At 42.7% G+C, this 19,266-nt stretch overlaps 1 protein-coding gene across 1 annotated transcript in view; it reads right to left on the bottom strand.

The window, feature by feature from the left end:
- unc13bb (unc-13 homolog Bb (C. elegans)) overlaps positions 1 to 19,266 on the bottom strand; it is a 124,744-nt gene that overhangs the window by 44,906 nt on the left and 60,572 nt on the right. Inside the window, exons 11-16 of the mRNA XM_079524548.1 lie at positions 7,298 to 7,344; positions 6,661 to 6,739; positions 4,440 to 4,514; positions 3,052 to 3,271; positions 2,136 to 2,363; positions 445 to 586 (exon numbers count right to left, since the gene is read on the bottom strand). Coding sequence (XP_079380674.1) covers positions 445 to 586; positions 2,136 to 2,363; positions 3,052 to 3,271; positions 4,440 to 4,514; positions 6,661 to 6,739; positions 7,298 to 7,344 — 791 coding nt within the window. The remainder of the gene's footprint in view (positions 1 to 444; positions 587 to 2,135; positions 2,364 to 3,051; positions 3,272 to 4,439; positions 4,515 to 6,660; positions 6,740 to 7,297; positions 7,345 to 19,266) is intronic.

The following is a 19,266-nucleotide window of genomic DNA, read 5'->3' as shown; positions in this document are numbered from 1 at the left end:
CCAAGACGAAAAATGTCCGTCAGCTACCTTTCCACTGACGAAAACTACATGGAAACTAAATTAAAACTAAGCTATGATGACTAAAACTATAAGACTAAATATGTTGACAATTTTGTCAACAGATACAAACTAGAGTCAAATGTTAGGAAGGGACTAGTGGACAAGAGATCCAGTATAAGTCATTTTACACTTGGTTGCATGCTGAAAATAGCAGATCTACAAGCTCACAAGCTTGTAGATCGGCTATTTTCAGCAAGTGTAAAATCAGCCATTACGACGGCATCAAGGCCTGTCAAAATACATTTTAGTCAACTAAAATCTTATGACATTTAGTCGACTAAAACTAGACTAACACTAATACATTTATTTTAGTCACTAAAATGTGACTAAAACTAAAATAGAGATTTTCTGCCAAAAACCACATTGGTTGGTGGTCAAACTCACAAGTGGAACTTCTCCTCCCAGGACGGGTTGAGGTTGTTATAGATGGTCTTTGTCCTCTTCTTCGTCTTGCCAACTTGAACGGTGACATAGGGATCACTGGAACCCGTCTTGTCTTTAGCTTGAAGGCCCTGGGCAGAAATCACTAAACGGAAACAGGAAAAACAATGACAATCAAAAGGAAGGAAATCACAGACAATGCAATTTAAAAGACACGTAGCAGTGAGTAGCATCGTCCCCAAACTTTTTAGGCCATGCACCCCCTGTTACCTCCTGACCTGATGCTGATGCACCCCCAACTCTATATATGTATTTGGCCAACAATTATACATATTTTTTTATATGATTATGGCAAATAATCACAGAATATGACTGCAGTGAGAGACATGCAGCTGCTGTATACTCCCACAGCTGCGTAATACATCTCCTTACAACAGTGTTTTACAGGATTTTGCCGTTTCTGTTAAATATCACCATAAAACCGCCATTACCCTTTTCATGTCACGCACCCTGCGTTCGAGCACCACAAGGGGTGCACGCTAACCTGACTCCGCCAGATGGGGCAGCAGAGTACACAGGGTTCCCCCCTCCTACTCTCTGCTGCCCCATCTGGCGGAGTCAGGTTAGGTGCACGCACCACCGTTTGGGAACCCCTGGATAGCACAATAAGATACATTGAAACCAACCAACGTGTGTTTTTTTTTTCTTTTTTCTCCCTGAGTGAAACGAGTGAAAAACCATGCACTGTAAAGACGCATTCTGGGCATTTATTATAAATTGTGACTAAATTTGACTGAGGGACTGCCATTGGATTTTTTTGAATTTTCGTTTTTTCATGTCATATGAAAGCAGGGAATCATAGCTTCAAATTGACATATTGGTTGTTCAGTTTGGCCCACTAGTTTTGGAGATGTGGCTTATAGAGTAATGTCTTGCAGAAAACAGCGAGTTGAGAAAACAGGCTTGAAAGGTTCACTTTTGTGGTCTCCAACATTACACCTAGCTACATGTTTAAGCATCTATTTCATATTTACATGTCAATTTCAGCCCTGACACTTATTTCAGACATGCTCTAGTATGTGAAGAGTCTGCCTGTGATATTAACTCATTTTGAAAAAAAGAAGGAAAAAAAAGTTTTCTCCTCTGGTGAAAAGCTGGAATTTGCGCAAACAATACAGATCAACCCATATCAGAATCTCCGATGTAAACAACCTTGTTTTAACATGATCCACTTTTAATGACACTCAAATTTGCGGATCTACTACTACCACTAGTATACTATACTATTACTAGTAGTATACTACTACTGTATATTAGTTACTACAATTAGTTACTACTTCTAATCTGAGAACCAAAGGTGATCGGGCTTTCTCTGTAGCTGCACCTACACTTTGCAACGATCTTCCACTCCACATCAAGGCTAGCCCCACCCTGGAGATTTTTAAATGCAACTCGAAAACACACCTTTTTAGTCTGGCTAAAAAGTTATTGTTTATTGTTGTTAATTGTTTTCGTAGAATACGGCCTACCTGTTCTCTGGAAAGCACTTTGGGTCAACTGCTGTTGTTTTTAAATGTGCTACATAAATAAAATTGACTTGACTTGACTTGACAATGGGTGGCTGTGTTCAATGCCCTGCGTCAGTCCCAGGTCAAAGAGAGTAAGTACACTGACTGACGGACAGTCCAGTTCACCTGTGATGGTAATCTTGGCCGACCATTTGGAGGTGCCATCCAGGACACTCTGCTTGATGGTCTTCAGCTGCTGGCCATGTATGGCCTTGCTGATGACAAACACATCTCTGATGACGTCAAATATCTCCGGTTTGTTCCTCTCCCTGATCTTCATTCTGTCCTTCATGGACATGATTATGTGTTCCGTGCGGTCGTCCGCTCCGTGCTTGGAGCTCTTCTCAGCAGCGCCTAGAGAAGAAGAAAGAAAAAGAAAATCAGACCCGTCTGAAGTGAGTGGTGCTGTACTGTACTGTACCGCCCTCCTCCCTGGCCTCTGTGTGTGTGTGTGAGGCGCTGCTCAACAGTGCCATCCAGCGGTATTGGCGTGGTACTTCCGTGCTCATCCGTGCTCATACACACAGACATACACACAAAGTCACGTAATAGGAGTGGCTAGCACCACTCAAAAACGATTACATTGCTTAGTAGGCTATAGTATAGTATAGTAATCTAAATGGCAATGTATACAGAGATTATTATTTTGTTTTTAGAGGGACAGTGTGACAGTAGGCTGACAGGAAATGGGGAGAGATAAAGGCCGTCGGGATCGGGAGTCGAACCCGCGGCACACTGCCAGACTGGATTACCAGCCAAGGTGCCCAGATGGCTACGCCAGCCGCCCGGGCCGTATACAGAGATTCTAACATGCACTAAAAGCGTGAATTCAGACTGAGGGCAGTACACCTGTAGTACTTGGACAGAGAATACTTGGCAGAGAATATTAGCACAAGGTTGACATAGTGAGTTTCCATTTCTAGCCTTTCTTTAGCCTCAAGCATTCTAAACCAGGATGTGTTTGCAGAGATTATACTATCTCTAACACATTTACTTTCTCCTCTGATTGATTTTTCTTTAGAGGGGGGGGGGGTATACTCACGTTGTAAACAGTCTGCATTCAGAAGCTCTTGGCACTTTTCGTGGCATTTGACCCCACATTCGGTGCACCGCATGCCTTGGCGAGCGATACCCCACAGCAGACCCTCACACTCATAGCAGTAGGTGGGCGTCGTGGCGGTCCACACATCGAAATTGTGTGGCGTGGTGCAAGAAATGGGGTAGATGAGAGCTTGCACGGTCTTCTTGTAGACTTCTTGTTTCTGCATGAGGAAAAGCATTGAATATTTTGTATTGGGAGGACATATTGGTATGTGCTGTATAAACAGACTGGGAAGATGAAGACTAGATGTACTGTGAAGGTTACAACAAATGCACCCTGCTAGTTTTAGCACTCTGAATTTGACTGTGTATATCAGGGGTGGGCAACTTTGACGATGGCGAGGGCCAATATATTTCCACACTCACTCCAGAGTGAGTTTCTAGCCTTTCTTTAGCCTCAAGCATTCTACAAGCTCAAAATATGTCGCAATGCGACGCGTTTTGAGCTTGTAGATCGGCTATTTTTGCTATATTTGAATTGAAAACTCGTCAATCAGTAATTCAGTATAGACAGGGTATGCGCATGCATAAAGTGAATGGCAAATAGAGTGGCAAAGTGAGTTTAACATTGTTTAATGCAAAAAGATATGCCAGGGTCCCCCATAAGAGAAGATTTTTACGGCTCTAGATTCTCAACCATTTGAATTTCAAGGACCCTCAGTTTGATATGCAATAGGCTATGGACCCCCATTTAATGGCATTTTTATCTCTGAGACCCCAAATTATATTGTAAAATCAATGTTAATTTAACTGTGTACAAAGGTTCCATTTTTACACTCTCAGAGTTACAGACCCATAAGGGTCCATTTGGTTCCAAACTATCATTTAGCTGGGGACCCCCTGGAACTCCCTCAAGGACCCCACTTTGGGAACCACTGGTATAACATACTCTACCAGGTATGTTTGATCAAACCAACCAAGTTTGGTCAAAATAACAACATTTTATTCACACAAAGAAAGTTTGGGATTGGGTTGGAGCCCCTCAGGGCGTATTTTCTGGGTGTATTTTCTGTTATTTTCTGTGCAAGCTTTCCCCACAATACGGATGATGGGTTTTAAATTTCACACTTTTTGCTTTAACAATTTAGTTCATTCTCTTAGGTGACTTGTTGTGATATGGGTTCAACAATAGAACAAGCTTTGAATTAAAACATTTATAATTTCTGGAACTAAAAGTTTGGTCAAATGTCTATTATGATAATACAGAAACCTGAGAAAGTAGAGAGTAGTGTTTCTGCTGGGTTAGTGGAGATATAAGAGCTGGAATATGTCTCTACAGAGTAGACCGTACGTCCTTACAGAGTTGAGTAATTTAATCCATGTACTCACCAGCTCCTCGTCTTTGACTGAGGTGCGTGCAGCCAGAGCAGAGGCAACCCCTGCTCTCTTGGCTTGAACCAGCGACTGCACAGAGAAACATACGTTATTCAGATAATGTATCAACAACATACTGTACACACAACCCACAAACCAGCTTAAAGCTGCTATAAGCAATAATATGTCAACATTTTAATGACCTTTTTTTTGTATTCATATTCAGACAGCCAGCAATGGGTAGAACGCTCCCAATTTTTTTTTGTCTCCGACACTTCTAGGGGCCGCAATCTGCATTCAAAGATTTTCCTAGAAGCTTTGTCATTGGTCAATTTGCCTGTCTGCTTCCTGATTGGTTAGTCATTGCGACCGTTTTTTTCCCGGCCAATGACAAAGCTTCTAGGAACATCTTTGAATGCAGATTCCGGCTCCTAGATGTGTCACAGAGACTACATTTTTGGGGAGCGTTCTACCAGCCTTGCTGGTAAAAAAAAAAAGAAAGGGTCATTCAAATGTTGACATATTATTGCTTATAGCAGCTTTAAGCCCATATACTGTAGCAAAAATATGTATTTACAGTATACTTCATCACTGCTGTCCGGTAGAATCCTCATATGACCAATACTGTTAATTTTCAGGATTAAAAAGTAGCAAAAACAGCAGATCAAACAAAAAATAAATTGGCATTGCGCCACGGTTTGAGCTTGTAAATGTGCTATTTTGGCTACTTTTGTGTGAAACTGTAGTGTGAGAAAGTAGGGCATTAATCTACGAAAAAAACTAAAACAAAGATAAGAGGTTTCTGGCCGACAGCAACGATATATAATAATGTATTTATCTTTGCAGTATGGGACAAGAATAAGTACAGTAGGTACAAGAACAGTGAGGATCAGTTAAAGTGGTCAGTAAAGGCCTTCATACTCCAGGTTTAGCTGATACGGTGACCACCAAAAACTACAACATGACGTCACGCTGCGGTGTTAAGCGACTCACCGCTCACCCAAACACATCTGTCTTGTTCTTACGAACCACCGTTTCGGTGGTCACCTTATCACCTAAAATTGGAGTATGAATAGGCCTTATGGGTTAGGAGGTATTAGTATTAGTAGATTATTACCAATAGAAAAACCCAGGTGAGTAATATTAGGGGAAACTCTGGAAAGTATTATCACTGGGATTACTGCCATATCTGAGGACATATTAGTTGTACCCATGTGGACACACAGAACTATTACTTACCCACTGCCATATCTGAGGACATATTAGTTGTACCCATGTGGACACACAGAACCATTACTTACCCGTGTGTGTGTGTGTGTGTGAGTGAGTGAGTGAGTGAGTGAGTGAGTGAGTGAGTGTGTGTGCGTGTGCGCGATCATAGCCCAGATGGTTGTGAATCTGTGATGGTCTGTGATGAAGGGCTCACCATTGTTAAGCAGGTAAATGCGTTTGATTAGTTGGATTACGTTTTGTTTTGTTAGTTTATTTTTCGATGACTGTATCAAGTAGGAACATATTCTAACTGGGACCAAAGAGGTGTGGAAAACGTGTCACTATAACTGGGACGTCTACAATAAAGTATACACTAGTTGTACACAATCAGTGATTCTCAACCTAATTGGCAAAATTGAATTGATTTCTTTATAATAACATTAATATTTGAAAGAGGAATGTAAAAAATGATACCAATCAGTAAAAAAAATAAAGAAAAGGAAACCAGATGGGTGGGCCACGAACACCTTTTTCAAGTGGGCACTTTTTTCAAGTGGGCCCTGTTCCAGAAAAGGTTGAGAACCAATGGTCTACATCCGTATATGCATACATACAGTACTTACATGACGTATCCTCTGTTGAATTAGTCCTACTTGATACTTTCTATTCAGTAGAAAAGGGGAGCGGGCAGTTGGGTTCTATTAACTTACCATAGCCTGACCAAGGAGAGAGAGATTGCGTTCAAGAGAGTGGTTGTGGATGGGGGTAAGGTGTTTGGGGGAATTTCAGAGAGGAGGGAGAGAAAAAACTGATTTCATTAGTCTCCATTTCGTTGATGATCATAATAAACTCAGTTAAAGTCTACCCTCGCAAATCCGTGGCGCTCTAGGAGCATACTGCAAACTGATCCTGTTGGGGTTGGTATCAACATATATATTATAAGACAGTACACTCCCAAAGAGCAGAACAAAACAAGCGGCATGACTGGGCGAACAAAGGGAATGAGTAAAAGATCGGTACTTACCACATCGCCGAACGAGACGATGGCATTCTTCTTACGCATGTCCGGCTTGCTGTCAATTCCATACAGGCCGGATCCATCACTACAGGCAAATATCAAAACAGTTGACATTTAACATTTAGGTGATAAATGTGCCCAGCATGGACATCTCCTCTACGGTCAAACTTAACCCATTTAGACCTCCGAGTCGGATTAAAAAAATAATAAAAAAAAGGCTTCTAAACCCTGACAGTTTCCTGAAAAAACAATGTTTCTGTGTCAGTGGTGCTCAACATTTTTCATGTCAAGGACCCCCAAAAATTATATGTATTTGGGCCGCCGACCCCAGTCTGAACATATGTTGCTCCAGGGACTCTCCAGAAGCAAAGATTTGAGTTAAAAAAAAACGTTCGCTCTGAAAGAATATATATTCCAAGATTTGCACCACATTTTCAGGATTTTTCTAAAAAAATAGCAGATCTACAAGCTCGCAGCACGGCACTCGGTGCCACGCTATGAGCTTGTAGATCTGCTATTTTTCAACAGATAAAATAATGGCTAAAGTGGTTAAAAGCTATAGGCGACACGCCACAGATGCGGCCTCAGGTATAAATGGGTTAATGCTGGCACCCAAATGTGTCTGTAAAAACGCATAACTTACCCCGGTTGCCAGGCCTGCCTAGCGGTGGGCTCATCTTCATCATGTACCTATATCAAATATGAAATTGCAGACTTTAGATTCCTCATAACATGCTTGCGGAGATACAGTTGGAGGCCATCGATATTGTCCTTTTCTTTTTGCTGAGGTTTGCGTGATCTGCGCAAAACCCCTTTTGGTGTTTTAAACATTATGTTATAATTTAGCTATTGAAAAATAGCAGATCTACAAGCTCATAGCGCGCCACTGAGTGGCGCGCTACGAGCTTGTAGGTCTGCTATTTTTGAAAAATCGTGAAAATATTTATTAGGATTTAGAAGGATTTTTTAAAATTTTGAGGTCAGGCCTAAATGGGTCAAATGATAAGGGACAATATCGGTGGCACCCAACTGTACAACACTGTGGTACAGGGACAAGGGAGTAAAGGAAACTTGGGATTGGTTGAGTTTCACCCCTTGGGTTATTATAATGCATGCAAAGTTAGACAAGAAACAACATGACACAGTATGATGTCCACAGACCTCCCTGAACCACTCGCTGGGATAAAATGTTGGCAAACTCTTATAGGCTAATAATGTCATACGGACGATAAAGACAAGATGCCATGAATGCGATGGAGAAAATAAATAATGTATGCATTTACACCAAGATGATGAATAAGTTCCATTCTTTGGTAAAACACAAATATAAAACCTCTTCCATAACTCTTTTTTAAGAAAGACATGGGATGAACAACTCTACTCCATGTTATTCCTCCAAGGTATAGAGCGTCGCAGTCCCGCCCCCTTTCATGACGACGCCAGGCCCAGGAAATAATTCCCAATGCATTTTTCCAAAATACATTTCAAAAAGTATTTATTTAAAGACCTTATAAGCGTTGTACAAAGCCAACTCGAATTGTGACAAATCATAAAACAAACTTTTTGAATTCAAAACAAATTTTGGGCCAAACAAATAATTACAAAGAATAAAAACAACAAAAAAAAGTGTTGTAACCTGCCGTTTTTTTCTTCCTTCTAATTCTTTGTTTGGCCCAAAACATTGTGTTTACCGTCATGATTTCTCACAACTCGAGTTGGCTTTGTACGACGCTAAAAAGGTCTTTAAATAAATACTTTTTGAAATGTCTATGAGGAAAATGAACGGGGAATCATTTCCTGGGCCCTGGACTGCGACGCTCTATAGCTTCTCATTCATCAGCCTCTTTCACAAACTATTTGACAGCCTCAGCTAAAGGGAATAGAAGTTGTGGAACCCTGCAGAACTCGCTCTCACACAATGGATGTCTCAGTCTTAAAGGGCCTTTCAAACGCGAAGCGATTTAACGCGCCTATAGTTAATTTCCAATGAGACCTGCGTATTTTGCGACAACGCAAAGAACAACCTTGAACGTCCAGTAAGTAGGGACACTGACACATTCACCTACAGTATGACCACCACTGGTGTGAAGTATTACAATAAATGAGATTAAGGCTGTCATTCGTATATAGTTACATTTTGAATTATAAACCACAGATGGAAGAGATCCATTGAAATGTTATGACGAATGCAAATCAAAAGAGAATCATAACCATGAATCATGCTACTGATACAGTGTAAAACAGGAAAACAATGCTGGACAACACAGAGGATCAACACGAAAACAACAAAGATAAACTTTTAAGAAGGGAGTTCACATTATATGAGTGACCTGATTATCGTCTCTGCCACACTCTGAAAAGGGGGGGGAAAGAAATAAATCGTGAAAGACGTAGAGTTCTGTCTTAGTAATATAACACTGCCAATCAAAGTCTCCAGTTAACATATTTCATATTTATTTTTTTGCTTTTTGTTCTACTGGGCTTGGTGCATGGCCAAGTGGCAAAAATATACAGAAAGATACCTGCGGTAAACGCATCCTGAGAATGGGATCCCTGAGAGCCTCGAGACCCATGGGACCCCTGGGACTCCTGAGTGGACCCGGATAGTCTGTGCTGAGTTTGCCTCTTTTCCCTCAGGACGCGCTGGAAATTATCTATGCGTGCTTTGTGACTGTCATCGGATGGCGTTCTCGTCTCCGCGTCGCCGAGTGCACGTTTTTCCTCCCCGATGGGACTTAAAGCCAGCCCTTCCGGACTGACCGCTTGCCTCACTGGACTCACCGGGGCCACAGGACCTACCGGACCCTGCCCTCCGGGGCTGTGGTCTGGCATCGGTTCTGGAATAGACGCGTCTTTATCGGTTGGGGATTGTCCTCTCCCTGGCGAGAGCTCCATGGAATGGTATTCAGTAGGGGTGGCGGCAGAGTGACTTGTTTCACAGGGCGACGGAATACGTGAGCAAGACACATTTTCATGTGGCGGGTCACAGTCCATATAGACTGAAGGCTCACTATATTCCTCCTCTGGAGTACCAAACTCTGTCCGGTGTTCTGGCGGACTAAAACCTTCCCCTGTGTGCTGTGGTGTGCTGCTGTCCCCCTTTGAGGCGTCATTGAATCGTCTGGCAGGGGAGGAAGCCGCCTCAGACCCACTGCCAGCTTCTGCATATTCAGCGTTGGAACCGTCCAGCTTTTTAAAAGCTCCTTTTAAAGCAGACCGGAAAGTGAGCACAGCCTTGGTGAAAGTCTTCACATCAAAGCCTACACCGAGGGTCTCATCTGTGCCCTCAGACTCGAGACCCTCTTGAGGCTTTCGAGAACAATGGTGTGTTTCATTGTCCTGGGAGACGTTCTCTTCCGTACACTCTTGATCCAGACTCTCGGCCGAGCCTACATCCAAAGTGTCAGCCAAGGACGGGCAGTGGTCGCAGGGTGAGAGAAGCTCCAGGCAGCCATCATCGCAGTCCGTCAGTAGCACAGTGGAGCAACTCAGACTCCTAGAGGGCTCACTGCCAAGTTCATCGGCAAAGGCATCCATGGTGTGGTAACCAGAGCTACGAGAATAAGGGCAGTTGGTTACACAGTCGCACTCCATGTTTCCCTCAGCAGAAGCCTGCAGCCTGGATGGCCTCCAGTTCAGCACACTGGAAGAACTGGAGGGGGAGTTGTAATGTTGTCCGAAGAGCAACGAGAGGTGCTCAGAGCTGCTGTGTGAAGACAGTCCCAGTGTGCTACTGGTCTCCTCGGTGGTGCATCTGTCCCATACACCTGAACTGTTCTCCAGATCCTCTCTGCTGTTCACACAGGAGCAGAGATCCTCTTCGCTCCAACCTCCCTCTCCACTTGCACTGTGCTGCATGTCCGCAGAGGTCCATCCATCAAATGCTGTATCACTGGAGTGGTACCTGCTACCTCTATCTGGGCAGGTGGAGCTGTGGCATGTGGACAGGGAGCTGGTGCTGTAGCAATTGTGCTCAAATTGACCTGCAAGGTAGCAGAGGGTGGATGCGCTGGGATCCGAGGAGTGCACATCTGAGTTCTGGTCCGAGTTGTCCTGATCAGTTTGCTCCGATCGGCGAACGACTGGATCTTCTCTCCAACGCTTAGGTGATACGGGGCGTTGCACCAAGCACGGACTCTGCCTGGAGTCTGTGTCCAATTCAAGGTGGCAGAACAGTGGGCTAGTGGCTCTCCTGTGAAGGGACGTGATGGCATTCTGTCTCCCTAGGCTCCCTCTCCGGACTCTGGGTGTTTTATGGACAGACTGAGGAGGCTGGGGCTCTGCAGCTGCAGCTCCAGAGTACAGGTCTCCTATCTCGTTGAGTACTGCGTCCACGCAACAGGACACCTCATCCACGGAGCCTCGCACGGAGCTCAAGTACTGCCTCAGGTCCGAAATCTCCTCTTGGATCTTGTTAATGCCTCTCAACTCTTTAAGGATGTGCTCTACGATGTTACTAGAACGTTCCCCTGCTTCTTCATCGCTGCCCTCCTCTGCATCGTCCATCCCATCACCACCGGGCCTGGGTATAGTATCGTCCACCGCCCCGATTCCATCTTGACAATCAGAGCTGCTGTTCTCTTCCGACGGAGTCAGGTCTGGGATCCCGGCGGGGGAGCCATTGGAATGGACGACACAAGGAGCTAACATGTGACCATCTCTACTCAGCTCCAATCCTGCCAACATGAGCCCACTTAGGTCCCCTGCTGTATGGCTATGATGGTTGTGGGCCTCTGACATATCCCTGCTGGAGGGATGTCTCCTCAGACCACAGATGAACATATCCTGCTCCACTTCCACTGATGCCCGTGGATGGGAGTTACCACCACCAGATCCCTGCAAAACCCTCTGAAACTTCCTCCGCATTCCTCTCCCCAGCTTGGGGCTGTGGGTTCTGGACTTCTCCCCCAGCTCTCCCCCACCACTGGGTAGCTGGTGCGGAAGGATCTCCATGTTGTAGAGTCCATCCCGTCTACTGAGGTGGCCTCTGGAGAACATCCCTGAGAGTTGAATGTCTGGTCCCCAAACATGGACAGCTCAGGGTCTCAGAGTGGTCCGAGTACGAACCACATCCTGAAGTGGGGAAGGGACCTGAAGAAGTGCTCAGAGAGCCATCTCCATCACATCCATGACTAACAGGAAAAGAGAAGTGTTTGATCAATCAGATTTCATAAGTGTTGCTGTGAAATGCAATTATTTTCTACTCATGTCAAAAAGACTTGTGTTTCAAATTTTAACCTCAAGGTACTGCAAGTGGAAAAGAAATACATAGATTGTGTTAAGTGAATTCATTTTTTTCTTTCTGGAAACTCCTTCCCGATCCGTCCTATCCTTTATAACGAAACATGAATTCTGTGTGTTAAAAAGACTGTTTGACACTATAACTGTGAGCCGGTTGTATTCCAAATGTTCCATTCAGCACACCAGAAAATGGATAAAACAAAAATAAAAGGTGGTTGCACACCGGCTGCGTTTTTCGGAAAACCGCCGCTTAAAATCAGAATTCGCATCCGATTCGCGCCCGGTGTGTGGAGACCTTAATTGCTATCTCTCTAGGTCGTCCTCAGACGAGCCCTCCATCGTCGTTTCCAGTCATCCCGGTTCTCCATACATCTGGCCAGTTCGTTGGTACTCTGCGCTCCTACGTCGTTCTTGAGTAGATCCACGTATGTTAGTGTGGGACGTCCTCGTGACCGGTGCCCGTGTGTTGGTTCCCAGAGCACCAGTTTGCTGGCTGGCAGTTCTTGATGCCTTTGGCAGTGTCCTGCTAGTCTCATTCTCCTGGCTGCTATTTTCTTTTTTACCTAACTCCACAAACAAAAGTGCTCTCAGTCTCTCTCTCACACACGTTTGGTAGTGATACACCCTATTCGCACAGGATTAGTATTACATGGGAACCTCAATACTCATCCAACGTCTGAATTTATTAACCGTAAATACAGTAAGGCCATTTTATGTGTATGCAGATTGTAATTTACAAATCCAAGTAGGACGTTTATCGATAACACTATGTACGTATATTATTATGTCACCATTACCCGCACATGGGCTAAAAGTGCAGAAATAAAATACAAACGGGGAAATAACCAACAAAGTGTTGGTTATTAGTGGGCATAGTGGCTAATATTTTCCTATTGAACAGATTATTAAAAAATGTTTCAAATGGATTGACAATTATTTCTCATCAGACGAGATTGTGCCAGTCTCTTCAAATTAAGGTGTTTAGGCCACATTTTTATTCTGATTGAGTTATCATTTATTATTACTGTCCATGCTGTTGTCCTGGGATGAGCTGGATTTGCACTCATTTGCAGACATTGTTTTCCCTCCAAATTATGTCTGATATTTGCACAGGATAGTGTTATGAAATATAATCTCTCAAAACAGATTTAGCTCCACGGGTTCTGCGATTGGCTGAAAATACTGGTACTGTAGGCAATTTACACTGGAATAATTACTTTACAAATTACAGACATGGCATGGGATTAAAGTCACAGATGTCCTCCGTAAAATTATCAGACGTCCCCAGGTAATACTGTTACCTATATTTTGTCAAAAAGTACAAAATCAATCAATCAATTTTGAAAAACACAGATTTGGTGAACAAGCAAATACACAAACGTAACTTTATCGTAATTAATGACTGAAAGCCCTATTCTAAATCTTCTAAAAATACACTATAAACTCACAATACGACACATTGTGAGCTTGTAGATCGGCAATGTTTTATTTTATTCTTTTAGGTTTAGCCTATTTTTGCCTACAGTATATTGACATGCTCAAAATAGGGATGGCCGATACCAATATATCGGTTCACTGCTATGAGACCTGGATTTCACAAGCAATACCATCTTTCTCTCCATTTCTCTCCTCTGAGGCTGTGTAATTCCTCCGCACAGTGTGCACACAGATCGGCTGTAGGGTCTGAGACATGCCTGACCTTCCACCCAATACATCTGCCTGACAGGAGGACTTATTTCAACAAAGTACAGATACGTTTTTTTGTTGTTGTTTTTTAACCCAAGGGCAGGAATTCTGTTTGTCACTATTGTGAGACAATGGCTCAGCGTCACAACAGTTCTATTAAGAGAATGCCAGAGGACACAATATTCTGAGGTTTTTGATTGATTGATTGAAATATGTATTAACAGTTTGCAGAATTACAGTACATTTCAAGCACAAACTCAATACAAAGGCTGTTAACTGTGAGGTGCCAAGACTTAAAAGGCACTGTGGTATGTTTTAGTTAAAACGTGTTAAATAGCTCTATATTCCCACAGTTTGTTCAGTAATAGGATCTCTCCAGGTCTTTAGTGAACAGAACCTATTGTCCTGTATCTAAAACTTGGTTCTGTCGCTGATATGACACCTGAATTTCACAAGCAATACAGGTTCATCTTTCTCTTAAGTTACTCCTGGGAGTCCTGGCATGTTTAAGGTCACTGTCAGGACAAAGGAAGACTAATCTTCTGGAATCTGTAAATGCTTTTAATTAAGTTGACCATGTTCAAAGTGTGCTGCCATCTTTGCTGCTACGTCAAACTCCTTTCTCTTCCTGTCATTGCCGTTTCTCTGTCCTATTTATTAGATTGTATATTGCATATGACGTTTAATTTCAATGCGTGTCATTTTTTTACGGTCTCATATGCAGCCACTGCTTTAGCTATGTTTCACTTGAGATGGGGGAGGGGGATGCAATTACCATACAATTTGTCTGTAAATAAATAAAGTCTAAATGCAATAAATATATTGAAAATGGAGGTGTCAAACAGTATGGCACTGTATGTAACCGGTGCTGTCAACCTGCACACTGCCCTGTCCATCACCACCCTAATTAAGCCACACAGTTTATGATAAATGTGAACTGGACTAAAAGTGAATAAATGTATAAATCCCATTTGAAGACTGGTAAAACAAGATTGAATGTGATCCCATGCATAACTGCAATTGTAACAAATAAGTAACAAACATTGAATTCTGAAACAAATACATCCACGGTAACAACAACTTTCAGGAAACTTACTTGAGCAAGAATAAGGAAGCTTATTCCCCTTCCCCCCCCCCCCCCCCATTTGCTTTAAGACAGAGGGGGTGAACCGAGTGAGAAGGGACAAGGGGAGATGATTCAGACTGCTGCTTGTGAGTGATAGTTGGAAACTTAATTAAACCATCCCTCCACCTTGGGTTAAACCTCTGTCCAATAGCACTCAGCACTGGTGGTGTGCATTAGCATGATAAGAGTCCGGAAGGCGGCAAAGGCGTCATCGACACCGGTAAGCACAGTTTGACAGACCCATGGGGATTATAGGACGTGGGGCATTGGGGATACAGAGGTAGGATGGGGGGCTACTACTTCTGCTTCCAACTGAGGAGGCTTAGCAGCGGAATAGATTCCGGGAATTGTGTGGGGGAGACGCACCTAGAGAAAGATCTCCCAATTAAAATCATCTCTCGCTTTAAAAAAAATATATATTTAGTTTTTCTTCTGTATTTCTGCCCAACTCATTTAAAGTAACCTTTTCAGAAATGAGTGTGTGTGTGTGTGTGTGTGTGTGTGTGTGTGTGTGTGTGTGTGTGTGTGTGTGTCACACACACACGCGCGCACACACTCAGCCTTTCAGCAGCACGTTGAGCTGCACTCTTGAGTGCTGCTGGCCCATTTAGTCGAGACAGCCAATGATCTATTTGGTCTTTGAAGGCCAATGACTTTATCAGTTAAGCGGTCAGAATAAAGAGAGGCTGATGAGACGGCCGGTTGAAGTCTGGCCCATCCTCACTGACAGTCATTGGAATTCCCTGCAGCTATGTCTTTTCTCTCTCCCTTACTAAATGGTCTGTGGCCTGGAAAAAAAAAAGATGACTTGCATTGTTAGGTTTTCCATCTGACCGTCTAGACTTCATTATAAACAAATAGACTTGAAACGGTAAGTGTTGAGCCTGAACTGGAATTTGGGGGAGTGGTAAGGTCTTGCCCCGAGTATTTCAAATCATAATGACTCAACTAAGACGCATAACAATGTACACCCACATGAGCATAAAGCATCTATGTAAGCATAAAGCATCAGTAAGGAGGATGAGACTAGCTGGCCACTGCCACAGACACCAAGAACTCCCGGCCAAAAAAGCTTGTACTGTGGGAACCGACACACGGGCATCGATCGAGAGGACGTCCCACACCGACCTACGTGGACGTACTAAGGAAAGATGCTGGTGCAGAAAGCACAAATGAGCTGGCCAGATGTATGGAGAACCCGAGATGACTGGAGACGCCGATGGAGGGCTCGTCTGAGGACGACGTACTGTAGATAGAGATCTAACTTTATATGTAACTTTACATGAGGAAATAAAATAATGTCAAACTTTTTTACTGTATATAGTGTATACCGAATACACAAAACAATATACGTGATATGTAATGTAAACCTTACCTCATAGAGACAAAATATAATAATAATTATTATTATTATTATTAAGAACAACCTGTAGTTGGCATCATGAAAAAGCTAATGAATCCATGTGGAGCAGTGATCAGCAGGTTGGTATTGATTCTTTTTTTTTTTTTAAGTCTTGAGAAAACCCAAATCCTCCAGTGCTTGTAATCCCATCGCGTGCCTTAATTTCCCCACTGGGCTGGCTATGGGGTAGCTGCTCCTCATCCAGACCGACAGACAGATATACCGGCAGATGCAAATCTCGCATTTCTACACACTGGAAGGGAACGCGTAGACTAGGAAAACACTGCAGTTCAACCCCAGTTAAATATCCCTCCCTTCCCATCCATCCCTCCCTCCCTCCTTCCCTCCCTCCCTCCCTCCCTCCCACTCACTTCTGCATGCTTTTACTGTTCTCTCTCTCTCTCTCTCTCTCTCTCTCTCTCTCGGTCTCCCTCTGTCCTCTAGCAATGTAGTCCACCACAAAGCTAATCTGAAGCTGAGAGACAGTGTGTACTCTAGCCCCGGCCCCTCCTCTCCATCTTCCTCTTGTTCTGCATCCCCACATCTGTCCAGTTCCTGCCATCTACTCCTCCCCCCCCCCCCCCTCCCCTCTTAACCACTTTAACCCATTTAGGCCTGACGTCAAAAAAAAAAAAAAAAAAGTCTTCTAAATTCTGACAGTTTTCTGAAATACCTCATGTTTCTGTATCAGTGGTGCTCCATATTTCATGTGAAGGACCCCAACAATTATATGTAATTGGCCGCCGACCCCCATTTGAAAATATGTTATTCCAGGAACCCCTCAGAAGCAAAGATTTGAGTTAAAAACGTTCGTTCTGAAAGAATATATATATTCAAAGATTTGCACTATATTTTCACGATTTTTCAAAAATAGCAGACCTACAAGCTCGTACCGCGCTATGAGCTTGTAGATCTGCTATTTTTTTTAATAGCTGAAGTATAACATAATGAAACACCAAAAGGGGAAAGGGGTTCCCGCCCAAAATGGGTTAAGGTTTGGCTGGCTTCCCCGTTTTGGGAGCAGGTCATTGTAGACGATAAAATAAAATAGAATAAAAGAAAAATAACACATCTACATTAAAGCTCACAGCCTGCGACTCCTCCTCAAGTCAAAAACAGACCTGACACACATGGTGATTCCCCTAGCTTCTTTATAATATAACAGACCTGACACACAATGGTGATTCCACTAGCTTCTTTATAATATAACAGACCTCTGACACACATGGTGATTCCACTAGCTTCTTTATAATATAACAGACCTGACACACAATGGTGATTCCACTAGCTTCTTTATAATATAACAGACCTCTGACACACATGGTGATTCCACTAGCTTCTTTATAATATAACAGACCTGACACACATGGTGATTCCACTAGCTTCTTTATAATATAACAGACCTGACACACATGGTGATTCCACTAGCTTCTTTATAATATAACAGACCTGACACACAATGGTGATTCCACTAGCTTCTTTATAATATAACAGACCTGACACACAATGGTGATTCCACTAGCTTCTTTATAATATAACAGACCTCTGACACACATGGTGATTCCACTAGCTTCTTTATAATATAACAGACCTGACACACATGGTGATTCCACTAGCTTCTTTATAATATAACAGACCTGACACACATGGTGATTCCACTAGCTTGATTATAATATAACAGACCTGACACACATGGTGATTCCACTAGCTTGATTATAATATAACAGACCTGACACACATGGTGATTCCACTAGCTTGATTATAATATAACAGACCTGACACACATGGTGATTCCACTAGCTTGATTATAATATAACAGACCTGACACACATGGTGATTCCACTAGCTTGATTATAATATAACAGACCTGACACACCTGGTGATTCCACTAGCTTCTTTATAATATAACAGACCTGACACACATGGTGATTCCACTAGCTTCTTTATAATATAACAGTCCTGACACACATGGTGATTCCACTAGCTTCTTTATAATATAACAGACCTGACACACATGGTGATTCCACTATAGCTTCTTTATAATATAACAGACCTCTGACACACATGGTGATTCCACTAGCTTCTTTATAATATAACAGACCTGACACACATGGTGATTCCACTAGCTTCTTTATAATATAACAGACCTGACACACATGGTGATTCCACTAGCTTGATTATAATATAACAGACCTGACACACATGGTGATTCCACTAGCTTGATTATAATATAACAGACCTGACACACATGGTGATTCCACTAGCTTGATTATAATATAACAGACCTGACACACATGGTGATTCCACTAGCTTGATTATAATATAACAGACCTGACACACATGGTGATTCCACTAGCTTGATTATAATATAACAGACCTGACACACCTGGTGATTCCACTAGCTTCTTTATAATATAACAGACCTGACACACATGGTGATTCCACTAGCTTCTTTATAATATAACAGTCCTGACACACATGGTGATTCCACTAGCTTCTTTATAATATAACAGACCTGACACACATGGTGATTCCACTATAGCTTCTTTATAATATAACAGACCTGACACACATGGTGATTCCACTAGCTTCTTTATAATATAACAGACCTGACACACATGGTGATTCCACTAGCTTCTTTATAATATAACAGACCTGACACACATGGTGATTCCACTAGCTTCTTTATAATATAACAGTCCTGACACACATGGTGATTCCACTAGCTTCTTTATAATATAACAGACCTGACACACATGGTGATTCCACTAGCTTCTTTATAATATAACAGTCCTGACACACATGGTGATTCCACTAGCTTCTTTATAATATAACAGACCTGACACACATGGTGATTCCACTAGCTTCTTTATAATATAACAGACCTGACACACATGGTGATTCCACTAGCTTGATTATAATATAACAGACCTGACACACCTGGTGATTCCACTATAGCTTCTTTATAATATTCCAGACAGAAGTGGTCACTCAGCTGAACCAAGCACACAGGGCAGACAGTCATACTGTACATAGAGTATATCACAAAGGTATTTTAACCCATTTAGACCCGAGCTTGATTCTACAAATGTCTTCTAAATCCTGACAGGTTTCTGAAAAACCCTATGTTTCCATGTCAGTCGTTCTTCAACTTGTT

This window comes from Electrona antarctica, assembly GCF_951216825.1.
Source record: "Electrona antarctica genome assembly, chromosome: 16".
Lineage (NCBI taxonomy): Eukaryota > Metazoa > Chordata > Actinopteri > Myctophiformes > Myctophidae > Electrona > Electrona antarctica.
This window is presented reverse-complemented; position numbering and strand designations above follow the sequence as displayed.